Source organism: Heterodontus francisci, chromosome 44 (assembly GCF_036365525.1).
Source record: "Heterodontus francisci isolate sHetFra1 chromosome 44, sHetFra1.hap1, whole genome shotgun sequence".
NCBI lineage: Eukaryota > Metazoa > Chordata > Chondrichthyes > Heterodontiformes > Heterodontidae > Heterodontus > Heterodontus francisci.
Window position 1 is genome coordinate 21,667,748 of NC_090414.1, and position 18,700 is coordinate 21,686,447.

The 18,700-nt window shown below is 48.0% G+C and overlaps 1 protein-coding gene across 5 annotated transcripts in view; it reads right to left on the bottom strand.

Annotated features, from left to right (window-relative positions):
• Positions 1 to 18,700, bottom strand: part of ltbp3 (latent transforming growth factor beta binding protein 3) — a 162,303-nt gene that overhangs the window by 3,094 nt on the left and 140,509 nt on the right. For all 5 annotated transcript variants that reach the window (XM_068021818.1, XM_068021817.1, XM_068021815.1 and 2 more), the window contains 14 exons: positions 18,323 to 18,454; positions 18,061 to 18,183; positions 17,479 to 17,598; positions 16,729 to 16,851; positions 16,445 to 16,567; positions 14,672 to 14,794; positions 9,297 to 9,425; positions 7,997 to 8,164; positions 6,852 to 6,938; positions 5,523 to 5,651; positions 4,880 to 5,020; positions 3,800 to 3,961; positions 2,759 to 2,869; positions 616 to 735 (listed from right to left, as the gene is read on the bottom strand). In XM_068021818.1, the coding sequence (XP_067877919.1) occupies positions 616 to 735; positions 2,759 to 2,869; positions 3,800 to 3,961; positions 4,880 to 5,020; positions 5,523 to 5,651; positions 6,852 to 6,938; positions 7,997 to 8,164; positions 9,297 to 9,425; positions 14,672 to 14,794; positions 16,445 to 16,567; positions 16,729 to 16,851; positions 17,479 to 17,598; positions 18,061 to 18,183; positions 18,323 to 18,454 (1,791 nt within the window). The remainder of the gene's footprint in view (positions 1 to 615; positions 736 to 2,758; positions 2,870 to 3,799; positions 3,962 to 4,879; positions 5,021 to 5,522; positions 5,652 to 6,851; positions 6,939 to 7,996; positions 8,165 to 9,296; positions 9,426 to 14,671; positions 14,795 to 16,444; positions 16,568 to 16,728; positions 16,852 to 17,478; positions 17,599 to 18,060; positions 18,184 to 18,322; positions 18,455 to 18,700) is intronic.

The window sequence follows — 18,700 nt, forward strand, 5'->3', positions numbered from 1 at the left end:
CAATGAAATAAGTGGAAAGGGCCCTGACTATGCATGACAAATTAAAACTACAAAACACGGGAGGAAATGTGCATCTCCAGCCTATAATTTTTTTTAAATTGTAGGCCAGAGATCCCACAGTTTCCTGATACATGTGCGTGGGATCGGTAGAATGGGAAACTCAAATCCAATCCAGACACAAGTCAAAGTCCCTTCAGCTGGCTGAAAGTGCGTAGACTGAAATGGGGTCCAGGCTGTGTTAACCTACTGTGCTTTGCGGGCCCTCTTTTGGAGTTGGGGACTGTGAAACATTATTGGGACAGTATAGAAGGAGCTTTCTTTATCTAACCCCTGCTGTACCTATCCTGGGTCTGTTTGACAGGGCAGTGTAGAGGGAGCTTTACTCTGTATATAACCCCCGTGCTGTACCTGTTCTGGGAGTGTTTGATGGGGACAGTGTAGAGGGAGCTTTATTATGCATTCATGGTGTAAACTGCCTCACCAGATGTTTTAGTGGTCTCACTTTATGATGCCTGTCTTCCTCTGCAAAACACTGATGTGTTGTGTCCAGTGTAAATTGCGATAAAAAGGGAACCTTCACCATATGTGCTGTATGTAGCCCAGTTTTATACATACCTCTACATTTCCCACTGCTGTCCATCTGGAAGCCTTTGTAGCATTCACACCTGTTTCGGCCTCGCACACAGCGACCGTGCCTACAGGAACACTCCTCGGAGTCATCGTCAGAACTGTTATCTGCACAGAGACACACAAATTAGAGAAACCCCACAGAGCAATGGCCATGTCTAAACCCTCTTCAGCACCACAAGTGGTTACTTGGGGCTGAGCATTTCAGTAAAGTTCACTTTTGTATTGAGCTGGCCCAGGACGAACTAGGAACACACGCCAGGTACCTGTGGTAGGCAGGAGGGGGTGGTTTTCCTCTACGTGCTATGTGTAATGGAGGGTAAAGCTGTTCTTCATTAATGGTTCATTATTGCTTACAGAGTGCATTGACAGGAAAGCTGTCATCGTGAAGTGATTATATTAAAAAGCTGTGTCATAGTGTTAGAACCTACGCCTCCTCTCCTCTTTCCACCTTTTTAACCCTTATCTTTCCTTTTCCATGCTCCCTTTCACCTTACGCTTTTTCTCTTTCTCTCCCCCCTCCCAAAGCTCACTGCTGTCAGATTGGTCTGTTGGTCTGTAATGTTCACTAATAGTTAAAAAGTGAAGTTCCTCACAATAATTAGATACCTCCATTCCTTTTCACACTCCTCCTCGCTCTCTCTGTGTCACTTTGTCTCCAGCCCCCTATTGGTCTCCGGTTATTGTGTTACTTTTATCTCGTGCCCTTATGTTTAGGGCCCTTGCAAATTCATGGTAAAATTTTACAAATTTCACGGTCACAGCATTTTAAGAATCGTAAATTTCAAGGTGTCGCAACAAACCATCAAAAAAAAACATTTAATGCTGCCCACAGTCACATCAGATTTCTTTTTACACACTTTATACTTTATCTGCATCAACTTCTCGCTTTCACAAAACAGTTCAATCTGCAACAGAACTTTCAAATTAATTTTATTTTCACACCCACACTATCTTCAAATGCTGCTAACATGCAGCAACGGAGGCTTTCCCCTCTTTATACTCTCACTCCTGCTGCACCGCGCCTCCAACACTAGTTGATGCTGGTTAGCCGGAATAAAGCCGCGACAAATGGAACTGAGTTTGCAGAAAGGAAGAAAACAAAGGAAGTCACCGTGCTTTGCAATTACGGTAAGGGGGAGAAGAAAACGAGAGCTCAACAATGGATTTGTTAGCTAACATCAGAAAGTAAAACAGGATTGATTTGAACAGTAAGATAAAGCGCAAAACAAATCAATAAACGTAATTCATGAATTGAGAATTTACAACAAAGAGAAAATGAGCAAAACATAATTTTAAATTGGTGCGTCATAAATGGCCGATTTCATGCAGGTCCTGAGATTTCACGGTCCATGACGCCTTTTTCACGGGCGTGAATTTGGTAGGACCCTATGAATGTTCAGAGATTGGCCCATTCCATTCTCTTTCTCCCCCTCCCTCTTCCTTTCTCCCCTTATCTCACTCCCTCCGTCTGTTGTCTGTCTCTTGCTTCTCTGGTTGCTGTCTCGGAGGGCACTAACAGCAAGGTGCCGGTCTCCAGCCTGGGCCTGTCTGGTCTGTGCAGCTCAGTACTGCACCGAGCCAGTGGGAGGTAACTTACGTGGTCAATACTGGATCCCATTGCGTAGATCTCAGTTTGGGAGGCTGGGACTAAGTTGCCCTCAGGGATGCTCCACTGGATTTAATGAAGTTGGAGCATATAATTATGGGAGGGAGGGGGTGCATAGCCAGCCAGATATTATGTAATAGATTTGGTGTATCACTGTACGCTCCTCCAGCTTTACAACCTCCCAAGATCTCTGCTCATCTCTGTCCATCCACGATTTCCATCGCTCCACTATTGGCGGCCGTGCCTTCAGCTGCCTGGGTCCTAAGCTCTCCCTAAACCTCTCTGCCTCACTCTCTTCCTTTTAAGCTGCTTCTTAAATCCGACCTCTTTGACCGAGCTTTTAGTCACCTATTCCTAAAATCTCAATATGTGACTCGGGGTCAAATTGTGTTTGATGGTCGCTCCAGTGAAGCACTTTGGCAGGTTTTACTACGTTAAAGACACTGTATAAATGCAATAAATTATTGTTGTTTAATGAGATTGTGGAGAAGTGCAGAGCACCAGGAGATGCCTTTTACTCACCGTCGCTACTCTGTGATAGGTCCATCTGGTCAATCTGCCTCTGATCCACCCCTCGACCTGGCCGCACATTTTGGACCCACCGTGTTACATTGCACAGGCGAGAGTAGCTGACTGCAAAGGACAAAACCTCGTGTTAGTGAAGCGAGCACCTCCCTCCAACGATCAGTGAAAACCTTTCCCCATTGAGTGGGGTCTGCTGTCTCACTGACGTCAGTCAGCAGGAGGTAAATGGGTGGGTCAGAACGCGAGGGTGCGTCAAGTACCAGGCACAGTCCCAGAAACCTCCACATACTAATGCACGTTTGTCACTTCATTCACCACTGAGTGAATCCTGCTGGCATTCTGGTGAGTCTCAGTATCACAAGATAGTCTCTCTGGAGTGGGATTCAAACCCATAACCTACCATTGTGGCTTGGCTGACACCTTAGTGTTGGCACACTATTCAACTATGGCTGCATCGCTGCCGAGCTCCATCCTCCCCTCAAACATTCAAATGCTTTCCAGCAGGAAACATGCTGGACGCTTATTTCCTAAAGTGCAGGAACACTGAAACCAACAGCTATCTCATGTCAGATCAAGTGACTCAAAACAGACCTGGTCATCTCGCTTGTCTCTGGTTCACCATTTAACCAGGGACACAGACTCGAATCCCTGTCCCATCGCTGTATGTGAGGGCAAATCTCAGGCACAGATCCCTGTCCCGTCACTGTGTGTGGGGGAGATTTGCAGGCACAGACCCCCATCCTGTCACTTGTATGTGGAGGAATCACAGACACAAACCCCCGTTCCACCACTGTATGAGAGGGAATCACAAGACGCAGACCCCCATCTCATCACAGTGTGTGGGGGAATCACAAAACGCAGACCCCCATCCCATCACCGTGTATGTGGGGGATTTGCAGACACAGACCCCTGTCCCATCACTGTGGGGGTATGGCAGATATATCCCATCATTGTTAAGTCTGACCCTTGAGTAAGACGTTAGATAGGATTTGAGCCCTTCATCAGGAACACTGGTGTTCAGGGAGGACCTCTTCTCACCTGACATTCTCATGGGGCATGCACGACACTCCAGCCCCCAGGCCTGCCCATGCTGACAGCAGCACTCCGAGAAGGTGGTGCGGTATCCGGGTAGAGGGTGGCTGCAAATGAAATCGTTGCCGACATGTTTCCAGCAGAGGTCGCGGTCTGTATCCGCCCGGTCTGTGCGTGACAGCAAAAGAGGAAAAGATCTGTCAACGTGTTCCTGTTCACAACCCCCCCACCCCTTCCCCACCGAATGCTGCAACAGTGAAGTTCAAACTGTTTTCACCTCTCAATGCCATTCACAGGGTCCCCCTCCCCTCCCAGTTCACCCCTAGAGGTTGCCGACCCCTCCAGGATTGCCCTGGAGTCTCCAAGAATGAGAGATTGATCTCCTAGATGTTGCTGCGTGCAAAACGAGCATCAGCACAGGGGCGCTAAACAAAACTGTGATTTATTAAAAACTTCTTTAAACACTTTTGTTTCTTAGCTTAAAAAATATTTAATACCGGGGTGGGGAAGGAACTTATGACTCAACAGTCAGTCATCCAATTGGGTAAGACAGTTTATTTACAAAAGCAAAATACTGCAGATGCTGGCAATCTGAAACCGAAACATAAAATGCTGGAAATACTCAGCAGGTCAGGCAGAATCTGTGGAGAGAGAAAGAAGAGTTAGCGTTTCAGGTCTGTGAGACCTTTCATCAGAACTGGGAAAAGTGTGAAAAGTTTTTGTTACAGTTCATTTACTTTCGAATTGAAAGGTCAGGCGGTGATTGATGTTTCGGACGGAAAATGACAGGAGCATGGGGGTCGGGTAGTCAGAGGTAGGAGGTCATAACCTTAATCTCCCCGCCCTCTGCCCCCATTCAGTAGTGAGTGGTATTTACAACCATGAGCCTCAAAGTTAACGTGTGAGCACATGCAATAAAGAGGCTGATTAAACTTTATCACCTCTGGGTGACTAATGGCAGGGTTGGGGGCAGGTGGGGGGGGGGGGGTGATGTGAGGGGAAATTAAACCTCCAGAAATGCGTCGAACGTGAGTTGGCAAGCTTGCTGGCTCGCGAGGCTTCTGACGCCAAGCGGTTGGTACTTACCGATGATGACTACAGGCTGCACGCAGCGTCTCTTCACCGTGTCAAAGGTCATCGGCGGAGAGCAGGTACAGGTGAACGACCCCTTGGTGTTGATGCATCTGCTGTTGGGGCAGCTCTGAAGGTCCTGGCACTCATCCACATCTGAGGAAACACAAGATGTCATTCACACAGCTAAGAACAACTCAACTCCAGCAGCCAAGGCTGGACTGACTCACTGAGCGGCCAGCTCAAGAAATTGCTCCCTCAACTGAAACTAGGCAAAACCACCACCTGACTGGTCATTTACTGTTGGCGGGATCTTGCTGTGTGCCAGGTGGCTGCGGTGTTTGCCGACATAACAAGAGGCAAAGGAGCTGTCTCCTTGAATTTATTGATTACCGAGCAAATGCCCTTAACACCTACATCCCTCTGTTTCAAACACAGAGGTAGTCACTCTAAACGTCTCACTCGTAGAAAATTAGTCAAATATAAAGAGGGCTTCTCCCCCTAGATGCTTATTTGGGAACTTTGCCACTGCTCCCCCACCTGTCCACTATGCATGGGGTCTTTGCTGTTCCTCTAGTTGTTTCCCGTATACTGTGTTTAACAGACAGAAGCTCACGGCAGTAATGGGAATGCTGTGGGATTTGAAGCTCCTCCTCACCCAGACACTGAAGCAGCGCCCCATCGTAGTAGAAGCCTTGTTTGCAGTAACACTCGAAGCCAGGCTGGGTGTTCATGCAGAACCCTTCCTTGCAGATTTCCTGCCCAAACAGCGTACACTCATCGATATCTGGAGTTGGAAGGAAATGCTCACAGTTAGCTCTTGTAAGCCTGACCGTCTGTGCCCGTCCTCTGAGGAACAGCTTCTGAGTGTGCGGACCCACCAAGGGCAGCAGACCAAGGTGTAATCAAATGAGTTGCCACTGTGGGGCTGTTTCAGGCCTCTCCTCGGCTGCTACACCAGCAAGACTCCAGTGTAGCAATCCTGGGCTATGGAGGGGGTTGAAAATCCTGCGCCCCCGACCCACCCTCCCGATCACTACGTACTGACCCCTGATAGAAAGGGCATGCGTTTGGATGTCAGGCGAGGAGTGAACTTGGCTGTGGCAGATGGATTTCAATGTGGAAAAGAGTGAGCTCATCCACTTTGAACCTAAGAAAGAAAAGATCAGAGCATTTTCGAAGCAGTGAGAAGCTGGGAACTGTGGAGGAACAGAAAGATTTAGAGGTCCAAGTATAGAATAACAACAATTTCCATTTATATAGCGCCTTTAACGTAGTAAGACGTCCTCACGGTGTTTCACAGGAGCATAAATCAAACAAGGTTTGACCCCGAGCCACATAAGGAGATATTAGAACAGGCGGCCAAAAAGCTTGGTCAAAGAGGTCAGTTTTAAGGAGCATCTTAAAGGAGGCGAGAGAGGCGGAGAGGTTTAGGGAGGGAATTGAAGGCATGACCGTTAATAGTGGAGCAATGAAAATCAGGGAAGTGCAAGAGGCCACAATTGGAGGGCTGTAGGGCTGGAGAAAATTACAGAGCTCGGGAGGGGTGAGACCATGGAGGAAATTGAAAATAGAGAATGAGAGTTTTAAAATTGAGGCACTGCCACACCAGCAGCCAGTGTAGGTCAGTGAGCACATCAGCTGATGGGTGAACGGGTCTTGGTGCAAGTTAGGACGCAGGCAATATAGTTTAGGGTGAATTCGCAAAATCACGAAAAGCCAGTGGACAGGCAGCGGAAATCTGGAACTCTCTCCTCCCAGAGAAAGCTGTTGATGCTGGGGGGTCAATTGACAATTTCAAAACTGACATTGATAGATTTTTGTTCAGGTATTAAGGGTTACAGAACCAAGTTGGGTAAATGGGGTTAAGATACACAAAGCAGCTGTGATCTGACTGAAGGTGGGACAGACTCGAAGGGCTACGTTTGGGGAATCTCAGACAGGCCAGAGCACAAAGTGGAGACAGACCCCAACAACCAGCACTCACCTCTGTAAGCTGGCAGGCCAATGCTGAATAGGTTGTCATCGGTCACCAAGAATCCCTTCCCGTCTGGGCAGAGAGAGTGAAACTCGGCTGGAAGGAGAGAAAGAGAAATGAACCAACAGAAAAGACCACAGCAACGAAAGCAAAATACTGCAGATGCTGGAAATCGGAAATAAAGACAAAAAATGCTGGAGATACTCAGCAGGTCTGGCAGCATCTGTGGAGAGAGAAGCAGAGTTAATGTTTCAGCTTTGTGATCTTTCATCAGAATCTGCTTCTACGTACCAGACTTGAAGGGGCTGAATGGCCTCCCCCCGTGAGCCTACCCTTTCTGGTGAGAGGCACTGTAGGTTGGACAATGAGTGAGGTGCAACTGAATCTCCTCTAAAGTGACCCCTTTGTTCCCCCCTCCTCAATGTATCTAACTTTCTCTCCTTAGTGTCAGCTGTGGCTCAGTGCATAGCTCTCTCTCTCTCTCTCACCTGTGTCAGAACATTGTGGGTTTGAACCCCAATCCATAGATTTGAGCACAAAATCCAGGCTGACATTCCCAGCGCCAGTACTGAGGGAGTGCTGCACTGTTGGAGGTGCCGCTTTTCAGATGAGACATTAAACCGAGGCCCCTGTCTGTCCTCTCGGGTGGGTGTAAAAGATCCCACGGCCACTATTGGAAGAAGAGCAGGGGAGTTCTCCCCGGTGTCCTGGGGACAATATTTATCCCTCAACCAACATCACTAAAAACAGACGATCTGGGGTCATTATCTCATTGCTGTTTGTGGGATCTTGCTGTGTTCAAATTGGGTGGCCTGTTTTCTACAACTGTGACCACACTTCAAGAGGTGGTCATTTGACTGTAAAGTGCCTTGGTATGTCCTGAAGCTGTGAAAGGCGCTATAGTAATGCAAGTCTTTCTTTTATCCTTATTAACTGACTTGTGCCCTGCGTTGTGGGGCAAAGGCATTGACCTGCCACCCAGTCTTAAACAGGGTGAGGGTGCAGCAGTGTGTCAAATGTAATCCCTTTCTCTCTCGCGGGCACCCACAGCCAACAGTGGAAGAACCACCCATTTGATTATCCAGATATTCGGTGAAACCAGATGGGATGATGCTTCTCTCGGTTCTCCCGGTGTCGCAGACTGAACCTTTTACCTGTACTGTGCACAGGGCAGGGATAGATCTCGCAGTGATCTCCCCAGCCTGCCCCTAAGGAGCAGCAGCACTCCTCCTTTGTGATGTTCGTTGCGAGGACGCTGTCACAGAATATCGTGTCGTCGAGGCTGAGGTAACACTCCTTCTTGTCTTCAGGCCTCTCGGGCTCTGTGGGCAAAAAAAAGAAGCTCCATAGGTAAATGGACTGAACAAGGGCCCAGAATGCATCAGCGACCATACACAATAGGAAGGAATTGAGCTGTTTGGCCCAAGAGGGTCCATCCCCTGGGGCAGCAGTGTTGGTGGGGAGGGGGGGGGGTATTGTCTCTCCTTGGCCTCAGTACCCATTGGGTTAGAGATGGGGAAAATCAGTCGGTGACAACTGCTGGAAACTGGTGTCGGGCTCAGTGGTGACACCCAACACAGTCGAATAGCATCCCCCCACCAATTTGGCTCACAATACAAATGTGGACGCTTGAGTGAGGTATAAGAGGCGCCCAGTGCATTCAGGAATGGGAGAGCCCATGGATGGACAGCTGCAGAGTGCAGCTGAGTAGACTAATGGGGTTTGATTCCCAGCAGGGTGCGCTCAGCCTTTTGCCCTCCTGAGGCGGAGGGAGATAGGGACTGAGCAGTGACTGTCAGACCATCACAGCACATCTCCAAGGGTCTCCTGCGGTTTGCAACAGCAACAGGAGATCAGCGTCACATCCTGGTGACGACGAGACAAACATCCCTCTCAGTTTCAACAAGAGAAGCTGAGGAATTAACGGCGGTTACAAAGAGATCGCTCTATGTGGAGTTTCCAGAGTACAGACTGAACACCCTTTTGTGTTTCCTTATCCCAGACAAGAGAAGGTTGAGGAAGGGTAGTGAAGTCCAAAGATACACAACCCTCTAAGTGAAGAAATTTCTCCTCATCTCAGTCCTAAATGGCCAACCCCTTAATCTGAAACTGTGACCCCTAATTCTATAACACACCAGCCAGGGGAAACATTCTCTCAACATCTACCCAGTCAAGTCCTCTAAAAATGTTACAAGTTTCAATCAGATCACCTCTCATTCTTCTAAACTTCAGAGAATAAAGGCCCAAGGGTTACAATTTTATATATGTAATTATTATTAATAATTTTCATTGTTTGCTTATTTCCTATGAATGTTAATAAATGGAGGTGAACCCTTTTATCTTGTGGAATGTCTATTCCCTAAAAAAATCTATCCCCCACCAAAACTCATCTAATCAAGTGCTGATGCCCCTTTCCTCTTGACCTGGTCAGGTGCCTCCATTGCCCAGACCTACCTTCACAAGTGTAGCTGTCCAACGACAGGATGAAGCCAGTGTCACAGACGCACGAGAAGGAGCCCTCCGTGTTCTCGCAAGCGCCATTCGGCATACACAGCGAGCGGTTCAAGGCACATTCGTCAATATCTGCGCAAAGAAAAATTGCAACAGTGAATCCAGGAGAAACTTCTTTACTTAGAGAGTGGGGAGAATGTGAAACCCACTACTACACAGTCAAGACCAAGGGGATGATCAAATAGAGGTCTTTAAAATTACCAAGAGCTTCGACAAGGCAGATGCAGAGATGATTCCACTTGTGGAGGAGACTTAACTAGGGGCCATAAAGATCAGGGAGTGCTACATTGAGGGGTGTGGGGTATATCAGAGCATTACATTGAGGTGTGTGGGGTATATCAGAGTGTTACATTGAGGGGCTTGAGGTATGTCAGAGTGTTACACTGAGGGGTGTGGGGTATATCAGAGTGTTACATTGAGGGGTGTGAGGTATATCAGAGTGTTACATTGAGGGGCTTGAGGTATATCAGAGTGTTACATTGAGGGGTGTGGGGTATATCAGAGTGTTACATTGAGGGGTGTGGGGTATATCAGAGCGTTACATTGAGGGGTGTGGGGTATATCAGAGTGTTACATTGAGGGGCTTGAGGTATATCAGAGTGTTACATTGAGGGGTGTGGCGTATATCAGAGTGTTACATTGAGGGGTGTGGGGTATATCAGAGTGTTACATTGCGGGGCTTGAGGTATATCACTGTGTTACATTGAGGGGTGTGGGGTATATCAGAGTGTTACATTGAGGGGCTTGAGGTATATCAGAGTGTTACATTGAGGGGTGTGGGGTATATCAGAGTGTTACACTGAGGGGCTTGAGGTATATCAGAGTGTTACATTGAGGGGTGTGGGGTATATCAGAGTGCTACATTGAGGGGCTTGAGGTATATCAGAGCGTTACATTGAGGGGCTTGAGGTATATTAGAGTGTTACATTGAGGGGCTTGAGGTATATCAGAGTGTTACATTGAGGGGCGTGGAGTATATCAGTGTTAAATTGAGGGGCTTGAGGTATATCAGAGTGTTACATTGAGGGGTGTGGGGTATATCAGAGTGCTACATTGAGGGGCTTGAGGTATATCAGAGCGTTACATTGAGGGGCTTGAGGTATATCAGAGCGTTACATTGAGGGGCTTGAGGTATATCAGAGTGTTACATTGAGGGGCGTGGAGTATATCAGTGTTAAATTGAGGGGCTTGAGGTATATCAGAGTGTTACATTGAGGGGTGTGGGGTATATCAGAGTGCTACATTGAGGGGCTTGAGGTATATCAGAGCGTTACATTGAGGGGCTTGAGGTATATCAGAGCGTTACATTGAGGGGCTTGAGGTATATCAGAGTGTTACATTGAGGGGCGTGGAGTATATCAGTGTTAAATTGAGAGGCTTGAGGTCTATCAGAGTGTTACGTTGAGGGGTGTGGGATATATCAGAGTGCTACATTGAGGGGCTTGAGGTATATCAGAGCGTTACATTGAGGGGCTTGAGGTATATTAGAGTGTTACATTGAGGGGCGTGGAGTATATCAGAGTGTTAAATTGAGGGGCATGGGGTATATCAGAGTGTTACATTGAGGGGTGTGGGGTATATCAGAGTGTTACATTGACGGGCTTGAGGTATATCAGAGTGTTACATTGAGGGGTGTGGGGTATATCAGAGTGTTACATTGATGGGCTTGAGGTATATCAGAGTGTTACATTGACGGGCTTGAGGTATATCAGAGTGTTACATTGAGGGGCGTGGGATATATCAGAGTGTTACATTGAGGGGCTTGAGGTATATCAGAGCGTTACATTGAGGGGTGTGGGGTATATCAGAGTGTTACATTGAGGGGCTTGGGGTATATCAGAGTGTTACATTGAGGGGTGTGGGGTATATCAGAGTGCTACATTGAGGGGCTTGGGGTATATCAGAGTGTTACATTGAGGGGTGTGGGGTATATCAGAGTGTTACATTGAGGGGCTTGGGGTATATCAGTGTTACATTGAGGGGTGTGGGGTATATCAGAGTGTTACATTGAGGGGCGTGGAGTATATCAGAGTGTGAAATTGAGGGGCGTGGGGTAGATCAGAGTGTTACAGTGAGGGGTGTGGGGTATATCAGAGTGTTACATTGAGGGGCTTGAGGTATATCAGAGTGTTACATTGAGGGGTGTGGGGTATATCAGAGTGCTACATTGAGGGGCTTGGGGTATATCAGAGTGTTACATTGAGGGGTGTGGGGTATATCAGAGTGCTACATTGAGGGGCTTGGGGTATATCAGAGTGTTACATTGAGGGGTGTGGGGTATATCAGAGTGTTACATTGAGGGGTGTGGGGTATATCAGAGTGTTACATTGAGGGGTGTGGGGTATATCAGAGTGTTACATTGAGGGGCGTGGAGTATATCAGAGTGTTAAATTGAGGGGCGTGGGGTAGATCAGAGTGTTACAGTGAGGGGTGTGGGGTATATCAGAGTGTTACATTGAGGGGCTTGAGGTATATCAGAGCGTTACATTGAGGGGTGTGGGGTATATCAGAGTGTTACATTGAGGGGCTTGAGGTATATCAGAGTGTTAAATTGAGGGGCTTGAGGTATATCAGAGTGTTAAATTGAGGGGCGTGGGGTATATCAGAGTGTTACAGTGAGGGGTGTGGGGTATATCAGAGTGTCACATTGAGGGGCTTGAGGTATATCAGAGCGTTACATTGAGGGGTGTGGGGTATATCAGAGTGTTACATTGAGGGGCTTGAGGTATATCAGAGTGTTAAATTGAGGGGCGTGGGGTATATCAGAGTGTTACATTGAGGGGTGTGGGGTATATCAGAGAGTGTTACAGTGAGGGGTGTGGGGTATATCAGAGTGTTACATTGAGGGGCTTGGGGTATATCAGAGTGTTACATTGAGGGGTGTGGGGTATATCAGAGTGTTACATTGAGGGGCTTGGGGTATATCAGAGTGTTACATTGATGGGCTTGAGGTATATCAGAGTGTTACATTGACGGGCTTGAGGTATATCAGAGTGTTACATTGAGGGGCGTGGGATATATCAGAGTGTTACATTGAGGGGCTTGAGGTATATCAGAGCGTTACATTGATGGGCTTGAGGTATATCAGAGTGTTACATTGACGGGCTTGAGGTATATCAGAGTGTTACATTGAGGGGCGTGGGATATATCAGAGTGTTACATTGAGGGGCTTGAGGTATATCAGAGTGTTACATTGAGGGGCGTGGGATATATCAGAGTGTTACATTGAGGGGCTTGGGGTATATCAGAGTGTTACATTGAGGGGTGTGGGGTATATCAGAGTGCTACATTGAGGGGCTTGGGGTATATCAGAGTGTTACATTGAGGGGTGTGGGGTATATCAGAGTGTTACATTGAGGGGCTTGGGGTATATCAGAGTGTTACATTGAGGGGTGTGGGATATATCAGAGTGTTACATTGAGGGGCGTGGAGTATATCAGAGTGTTAAATTGAGGGGCGTGGGGTAGATCAGAGTGTTACAGTGAGGGGTGTGGGGTATATCAGAGTGTTACATTGAGGGGCTTGAGGTATATCAGAGCGTTACATTGAGGGGTGTGGGGTATATCAGAGTGTTACATTGAGGGGCTTGAGGTATATCAGAGTGTTACAGTGAGGGGTGTGGGGTATATCAGAGTGTTAAATTGAGGGGCGTGGGGTATATCAGAGTGTTACAGTGAGGGATGTGGGGTATATCAGAGTGTTAAATTGAGGGGCGTGGGGTATATCAGAGTGTTACAGTGAGGGGTGTGGGGTATATCAGAGAGTGTTACAGTGAGGGGTGTGGGGTATATCAGAGTGTTAAATTGAGGGGCGTGGGGTATATCAGAGTGTTACAGTGAGGGGTGTGGGGTATATCAGAGAGTGTTACAGTGAGGGGTGTGGGGTATATCAGAGTGTTACATTGAGGGGCTTGGGGTATATCAGAGTGTTACATTGAGGGGTGTGGGGTATATCAGAGTGTTACATTGAGGGGCTTGGGGTATATCAGAGTGTTACATTGAGGGGCGTGGGGTATATCAGAGTGTTACATTGAGGGGCTTGGGGTATATCAGAGTGTTACATTGAGGGGCGTGGGGTATATCAGAGTGTTACATTGAGGGGCTTGGGGTATATCAGAGTGTTACAATGAGGGGTGTGGGGTATATCAGAGACTGTTGCATTGAGGGGCGTGGAGTATATCAGAGTGTTACAGTGAGGGGTGTGGGGTATATCAGAGTGTTAAATTGAGGGGCGTGGGGTATATCAGAGTGTTACAGTGAGGGGTGTGGGGTATATCAGAGTGTTAAATTGAGGGGCGTGGGGTATATCAGAGTGTTAAATTGAGGGGTGTGGGGTATATCAGAGTGTTACATTGAGGGGCGTGGGGTATATCAGAGTGTTAAATTGAGGGGTGTGGGGTATATCAGAGTGTTACAGTGAGGGGCGTGGGGTATATCAGAGTGTTAAATTGAGGGGTGTGGGGTATATCAGAGTGTTACAGTGAGGGGTGTGGGGTATATCAGAGTGTTACAGTGAGGGGCGTGGGGTATATCAGAGTGTTAAATTGAGGGGTGTGGGGTATATCAGAGTGTTACAGTGAGGGGTGTGGGGTATATCAGAGTGTTACAGTGAGGGGCGTGGAGTATATCAGAGTGTTACAGTGAGGGGTGTGGGGTATATCAGAGTGTTACATTGAGGGGCGTGGGGTATATCAGAGTGTTAAATTGAGGGGTGTGGGGTATATCAGAGTGTTACATTGAGGGGTGTGGGGTATATCAGAGTGTTACATTGAGGGGTGTGGAGTATATCAGAGTGTTAAATTGAGGGGCGTGGGGTATATCAGAGTGTTACAGTGAGGGGTGTGGGGTATATCAGAGTGTTACATTGAGGGGCTTGGGGTATATCAGAGTGTTAAATTGAGGGGCGTGGGGTATATCAGAGTGTTACATTGAGGGGCGTGGGGTATATCAGAGTGTTACATTGAGGGGCGTGGGGTATATCAGAGTGTTACAATGAGGGGTGTGGGGTATATCAGAGACTGTTGCATTGAGGGGCGTGGAGTATATCAGAGTGTTACAGTGAGGGATGTGGGATATATCAGAGAGTGTTACAGTGTGGGGTATGGGGTATATCAGAGACTGTTACAGTGGGGGCTGTAGGGTCTATCAGAGAGTGTTACAGTGCGGGGTATATCAGAGTGTGTTACAATGTGGGGTATATCAGTGTTACAATAAGCTGTGTGTGGTATATTAGAGTGTTACAGTGCAATATATGTGGAGATGCAGGAGTGCCCGGCTGCTCCTTGAACACGTTGAGTTGGGCTGTCCCTCCATTGTTACCTTTACACCTTGTGCCATCGAACTGCTGGAAGCCCAGGTGACACTGGCATGTGTAGGATCCTGGTATGTTGATGCACTCTCCATTTGTGCAGGCACCCGCCAGCTCCAGGCATTCATTGATATCTGCACGAGAGGACAAAGGTTACCGGGACTAGAAAACATGGTAAAACACAAGATTCTCAGCCCAATGATATGCTCTATGCTGCCTTAGCACATGATCCCTTGGCTGATTCACAGGAACTAATGTGGTCTTAAATCAACCATGAGCAAGCAGGGATAGAGAATAGATCATTTATAATTTTCTTTATGAAGCCTGGCGGTGAAGGATAGAACAGCAGCCCAATTTTTACGCACTTTTAGAAGCTTTTATTTACAGAAATACACATTACAAATATGCACCTCCTAACCCACTCACCACAGTTTCAGTCTGTTCCTGTTTATTGAAGCACAAGTGAATCCCAGTTAGTGCCCACCACAATTAAACATACAATTAATATACAATTTAGCCCACCATGTCTCTTCTCCCACAGCCCATGTACAATTTACTCGATAGCCACCTATTTAATCTCTTCCCAAATTCCAGGTCAGGAGTGTGATGGAATACTCTCCACTTGCCTGGATGGGTGCAGCTCCAACAACACTCAAAAAGCTCGACACCATCCAGGACAAAGCAGCCCGCTTGACTGGCACCCCATCCGCCAGCTTCAACATTCACTCCCTCCACCACCCATGCACAGTGGCAGCAGTGTGTGCCATCTACAAGATGCACTGCAGCAACGCACCAAGGCTCCTTCGACAGTGGCGCCCAAACCCGCGACCTCTACCAACTAGAAGGACAAGGGCAGCAGATGCATGGGAACACCACCACCTGCAAGTTCCCCTCCAAGTCACACACCATCCTGACTTGGAACTATATCGCCGTTCGTTCACTGTCGCTGGGTCAAAATCCTGGGAACTCCCTTCCTAACAGCACTGTTTTTTTTAGTGTAGAGGGAGCTTTACTCTGTATCTAACCCCCGTTTTTTTTTTGTGGCCTTTATACCCCAGGCCCCTTTTATATATTTTATGTCGAGGGGGCCTTTATTCCTCAGGCCCCCTTTATATACACACTTATATTTTTAAAATAACTTTATTAAAAAACAGAAATAAACAAAAACTCAAATTAAAATGCCATTTTCGGCATCGACAATGCACTCCAATCCCTGCGGTGCCCACCGGTCGCGGAAGGCCCCAAGCGTACAGGCGGACACCGCATGCTCCTTCTCCAGGGACACCCGGGCGCGAATGTAACCGCGGAAGAGGGGCAGGCAATCGGGGAGGACGGAACCCCCGATGGCCCGCAACCTGGACCTGTGAATTGCCACCTTGGCCAGACCCAGGAGCAGACCGACGAGGAGATCCTCCTCCCGGCCCAAGCCCCTCCGCACCGGGTGCCCAAAGATCAGGAGCGTGGGACTGAAGTGCAGCCAGAATTTGAGGAGCAGCCCCTTCAGATACTCAAAGAGGGGCTGCAACCTCGCACACTCCGTATAAACATGGAACACGGACTCGTCCAGGCCGCAGAAAGTACAGGCGGCCTGGGATCCTAACAGCACTGTGGGTGTACCTACCCCACACGGACTGCAGCGGTTCAAGAAGGCAGCTCATCACCACCTTCTCAAGGGCAACTAGGGATGGGCAATAAATGCTGGCCTGGCCAGCGACACCCACATCCCATGTAGAAATCAAAAAAAATGTACACGCCACCCAGATAAACGGAAGTGCGGGCGTTACCTTCACAGGAGGTTTGATGATTGGACAGACGATAGCCAGGGTGACAGCGACATTGGAAGGATCCTTCCGTATTCAAACAACGGCCGTTGGCACAGAGCCGCCCCTCGCTGCACTCATTAATATCTGAAGGAAAGTGAATAACAGGGGGCAAATCAGAATTTGAATGGAGAATAAACAAAGTGGGACTTGTGCTGGGCACCGAGAGTGAGGCCTGTTAATCAGGGACAAACACAGGTCCCACAGCGAGACCTCTTACGAAGAAGAGCACTGAAATTTCAGGTTACCTTGACAGCTCTTCCCATCGGGCGCCGGTTTAAAGCCCTTGCTACAGGTGCAACTGTATGAGCCCTTTGTGTTGACACATTTCCCATTTAAACAGAAGGATCTGTCTAAGCACTCATCAACATCTGGGGAGGGAAGATCAACTGTATCAGTGCACTCTGCAACACTAAACATAAAACAAAGACATCAAAGAGACAACTGCATCTACCCAAGGCTATTCCTGACCAAGGAGTGTTTGATGAGGACAGTGTAGAGGGAGCTTTACTCTGTATCTAACCCCCGTTTTTTTTTTTCTTTTTTTGAGGGAGCTTTACTCTGTATCTAACCCCCGTGCTGTACCTGTCCTGGGAGTGTTTGATGGGGACAGTGTAGAGGGAGTTTTACTCTGTATCTAACCCCGTTCTATACCTGTCCTGGGAGTGTTTGATGGGGACAGTGTAGAGGGAGTTTTACTCTGTATCTAACCCCGTGCTGTGTCTGTCCTGGGAGTGTTTGATGGGGACAGTGTAGAGGGAGTTTTACTCTGTATCTAACCCCGTGCTGTATCTGTCCTGGGAGAGTGCCTAATACTGGTGCTGTGTCTCTGAAATGGAAAATGTCTGCTACCCAGAATGTTTCAGTGGACAATATGGAGGAAGATTGCCAAAACGTCCCATAGTCACATATCTCTCCCCCACAACAACAGTGACCACCCCCTTTCCCCCCCCCACTCCATAGTGACCCCCTTGATCAATGGACAGGGTGGTTCTCACCGTAGCAGTCCCCAGCCTGACTCCGGTAACCCTCCGGACAGGGAACACACTCGTACGTCCCTGGCTTATTCTTGCATTTGCCCCGTGGGCAGGCATTCGGATTGTGGCATTCGTTGATATCTAGGAAAAGGATCAGGAGTTGCATCTATCACATTTATCCAGGAATTGGGAATCAGTCAAACAACAAAACACAGAAACTGGAGTAGGAATCAATGTCATATAAAACAGACCAGATAAATCTGTGTCCTTTTTACCCTGTGTGTACTGTACATGTACAGGAGCTGATACTGAGACACACATGGGCTGTACATTATCAGACGGGCGTGAATGATTCCCTTTTACCCATTGTGTATTGTGTATGTACCAGAAGCTGACACTGAGACACACATGGCCCATTCTGTACCAGACTGGAGTGAATTATTCCCTTTTGCCGGTTGTGTATTGTACATGCACAGGAGCTGACATTTACAGACAGAGGTGTGCAGTGGGGTGATGGGGATGGAGAGGCTGACAGAGTGAATGTGGGATGAAGGCTCCCTCTGCTGATGTGGATGGAAGACAACATGAGTGGAGACGAGTCACCTTCACAGGACATTTTGTGGCTGACGGCACGATAGCCCGAGTGGCAGCGACAGTAGAAGGAGCCCTCAGTGTTGAAGCATCGCCCATTCATACACAGCCGTCCCTCACTGCACTCATTAATATCTGAAACAGAGCAAGAGCAGTGAAAGGCCAATCGGAAACACAAGCCGAGCAGGACGTAGAGTGGGGCCTGTCCTGGAGGAGAGCAGAGGCCCGGAGCAAGTTAGCACGAGTAGAGGGGGTGGGAGAAAACACAACTTACCAACACAAGTGCTGCCTTCTGGAACTTCCTGTAACTGATAGCCTTGGTGACAGTGGCAGGTGTAGGTGCCAACGTAGTTCATGCAGTTGCCTTTTCTGGCCCCGCAGGGATTGTTCTCACACTCGTTCACATCTGGGAGGGAGGAGGATGAGAGATGCTTCTGTTTAGCCTGGCTTGACAAAATGGAAGGGGGGTGGCTAGACACTGACCCCGCACAACAACAACCCCTGCATTTATACACCGCCCGAAACGTAGAAAAAACGACCCAAGGCACTTCACAGGAGTATTATCAAAACAAATCTTGACCCCGAGCCACGTAAGGCGATATTAGGGACAGGCGACCAAACACAAGGATGAGAAATTTTAAAATTGAGGCTT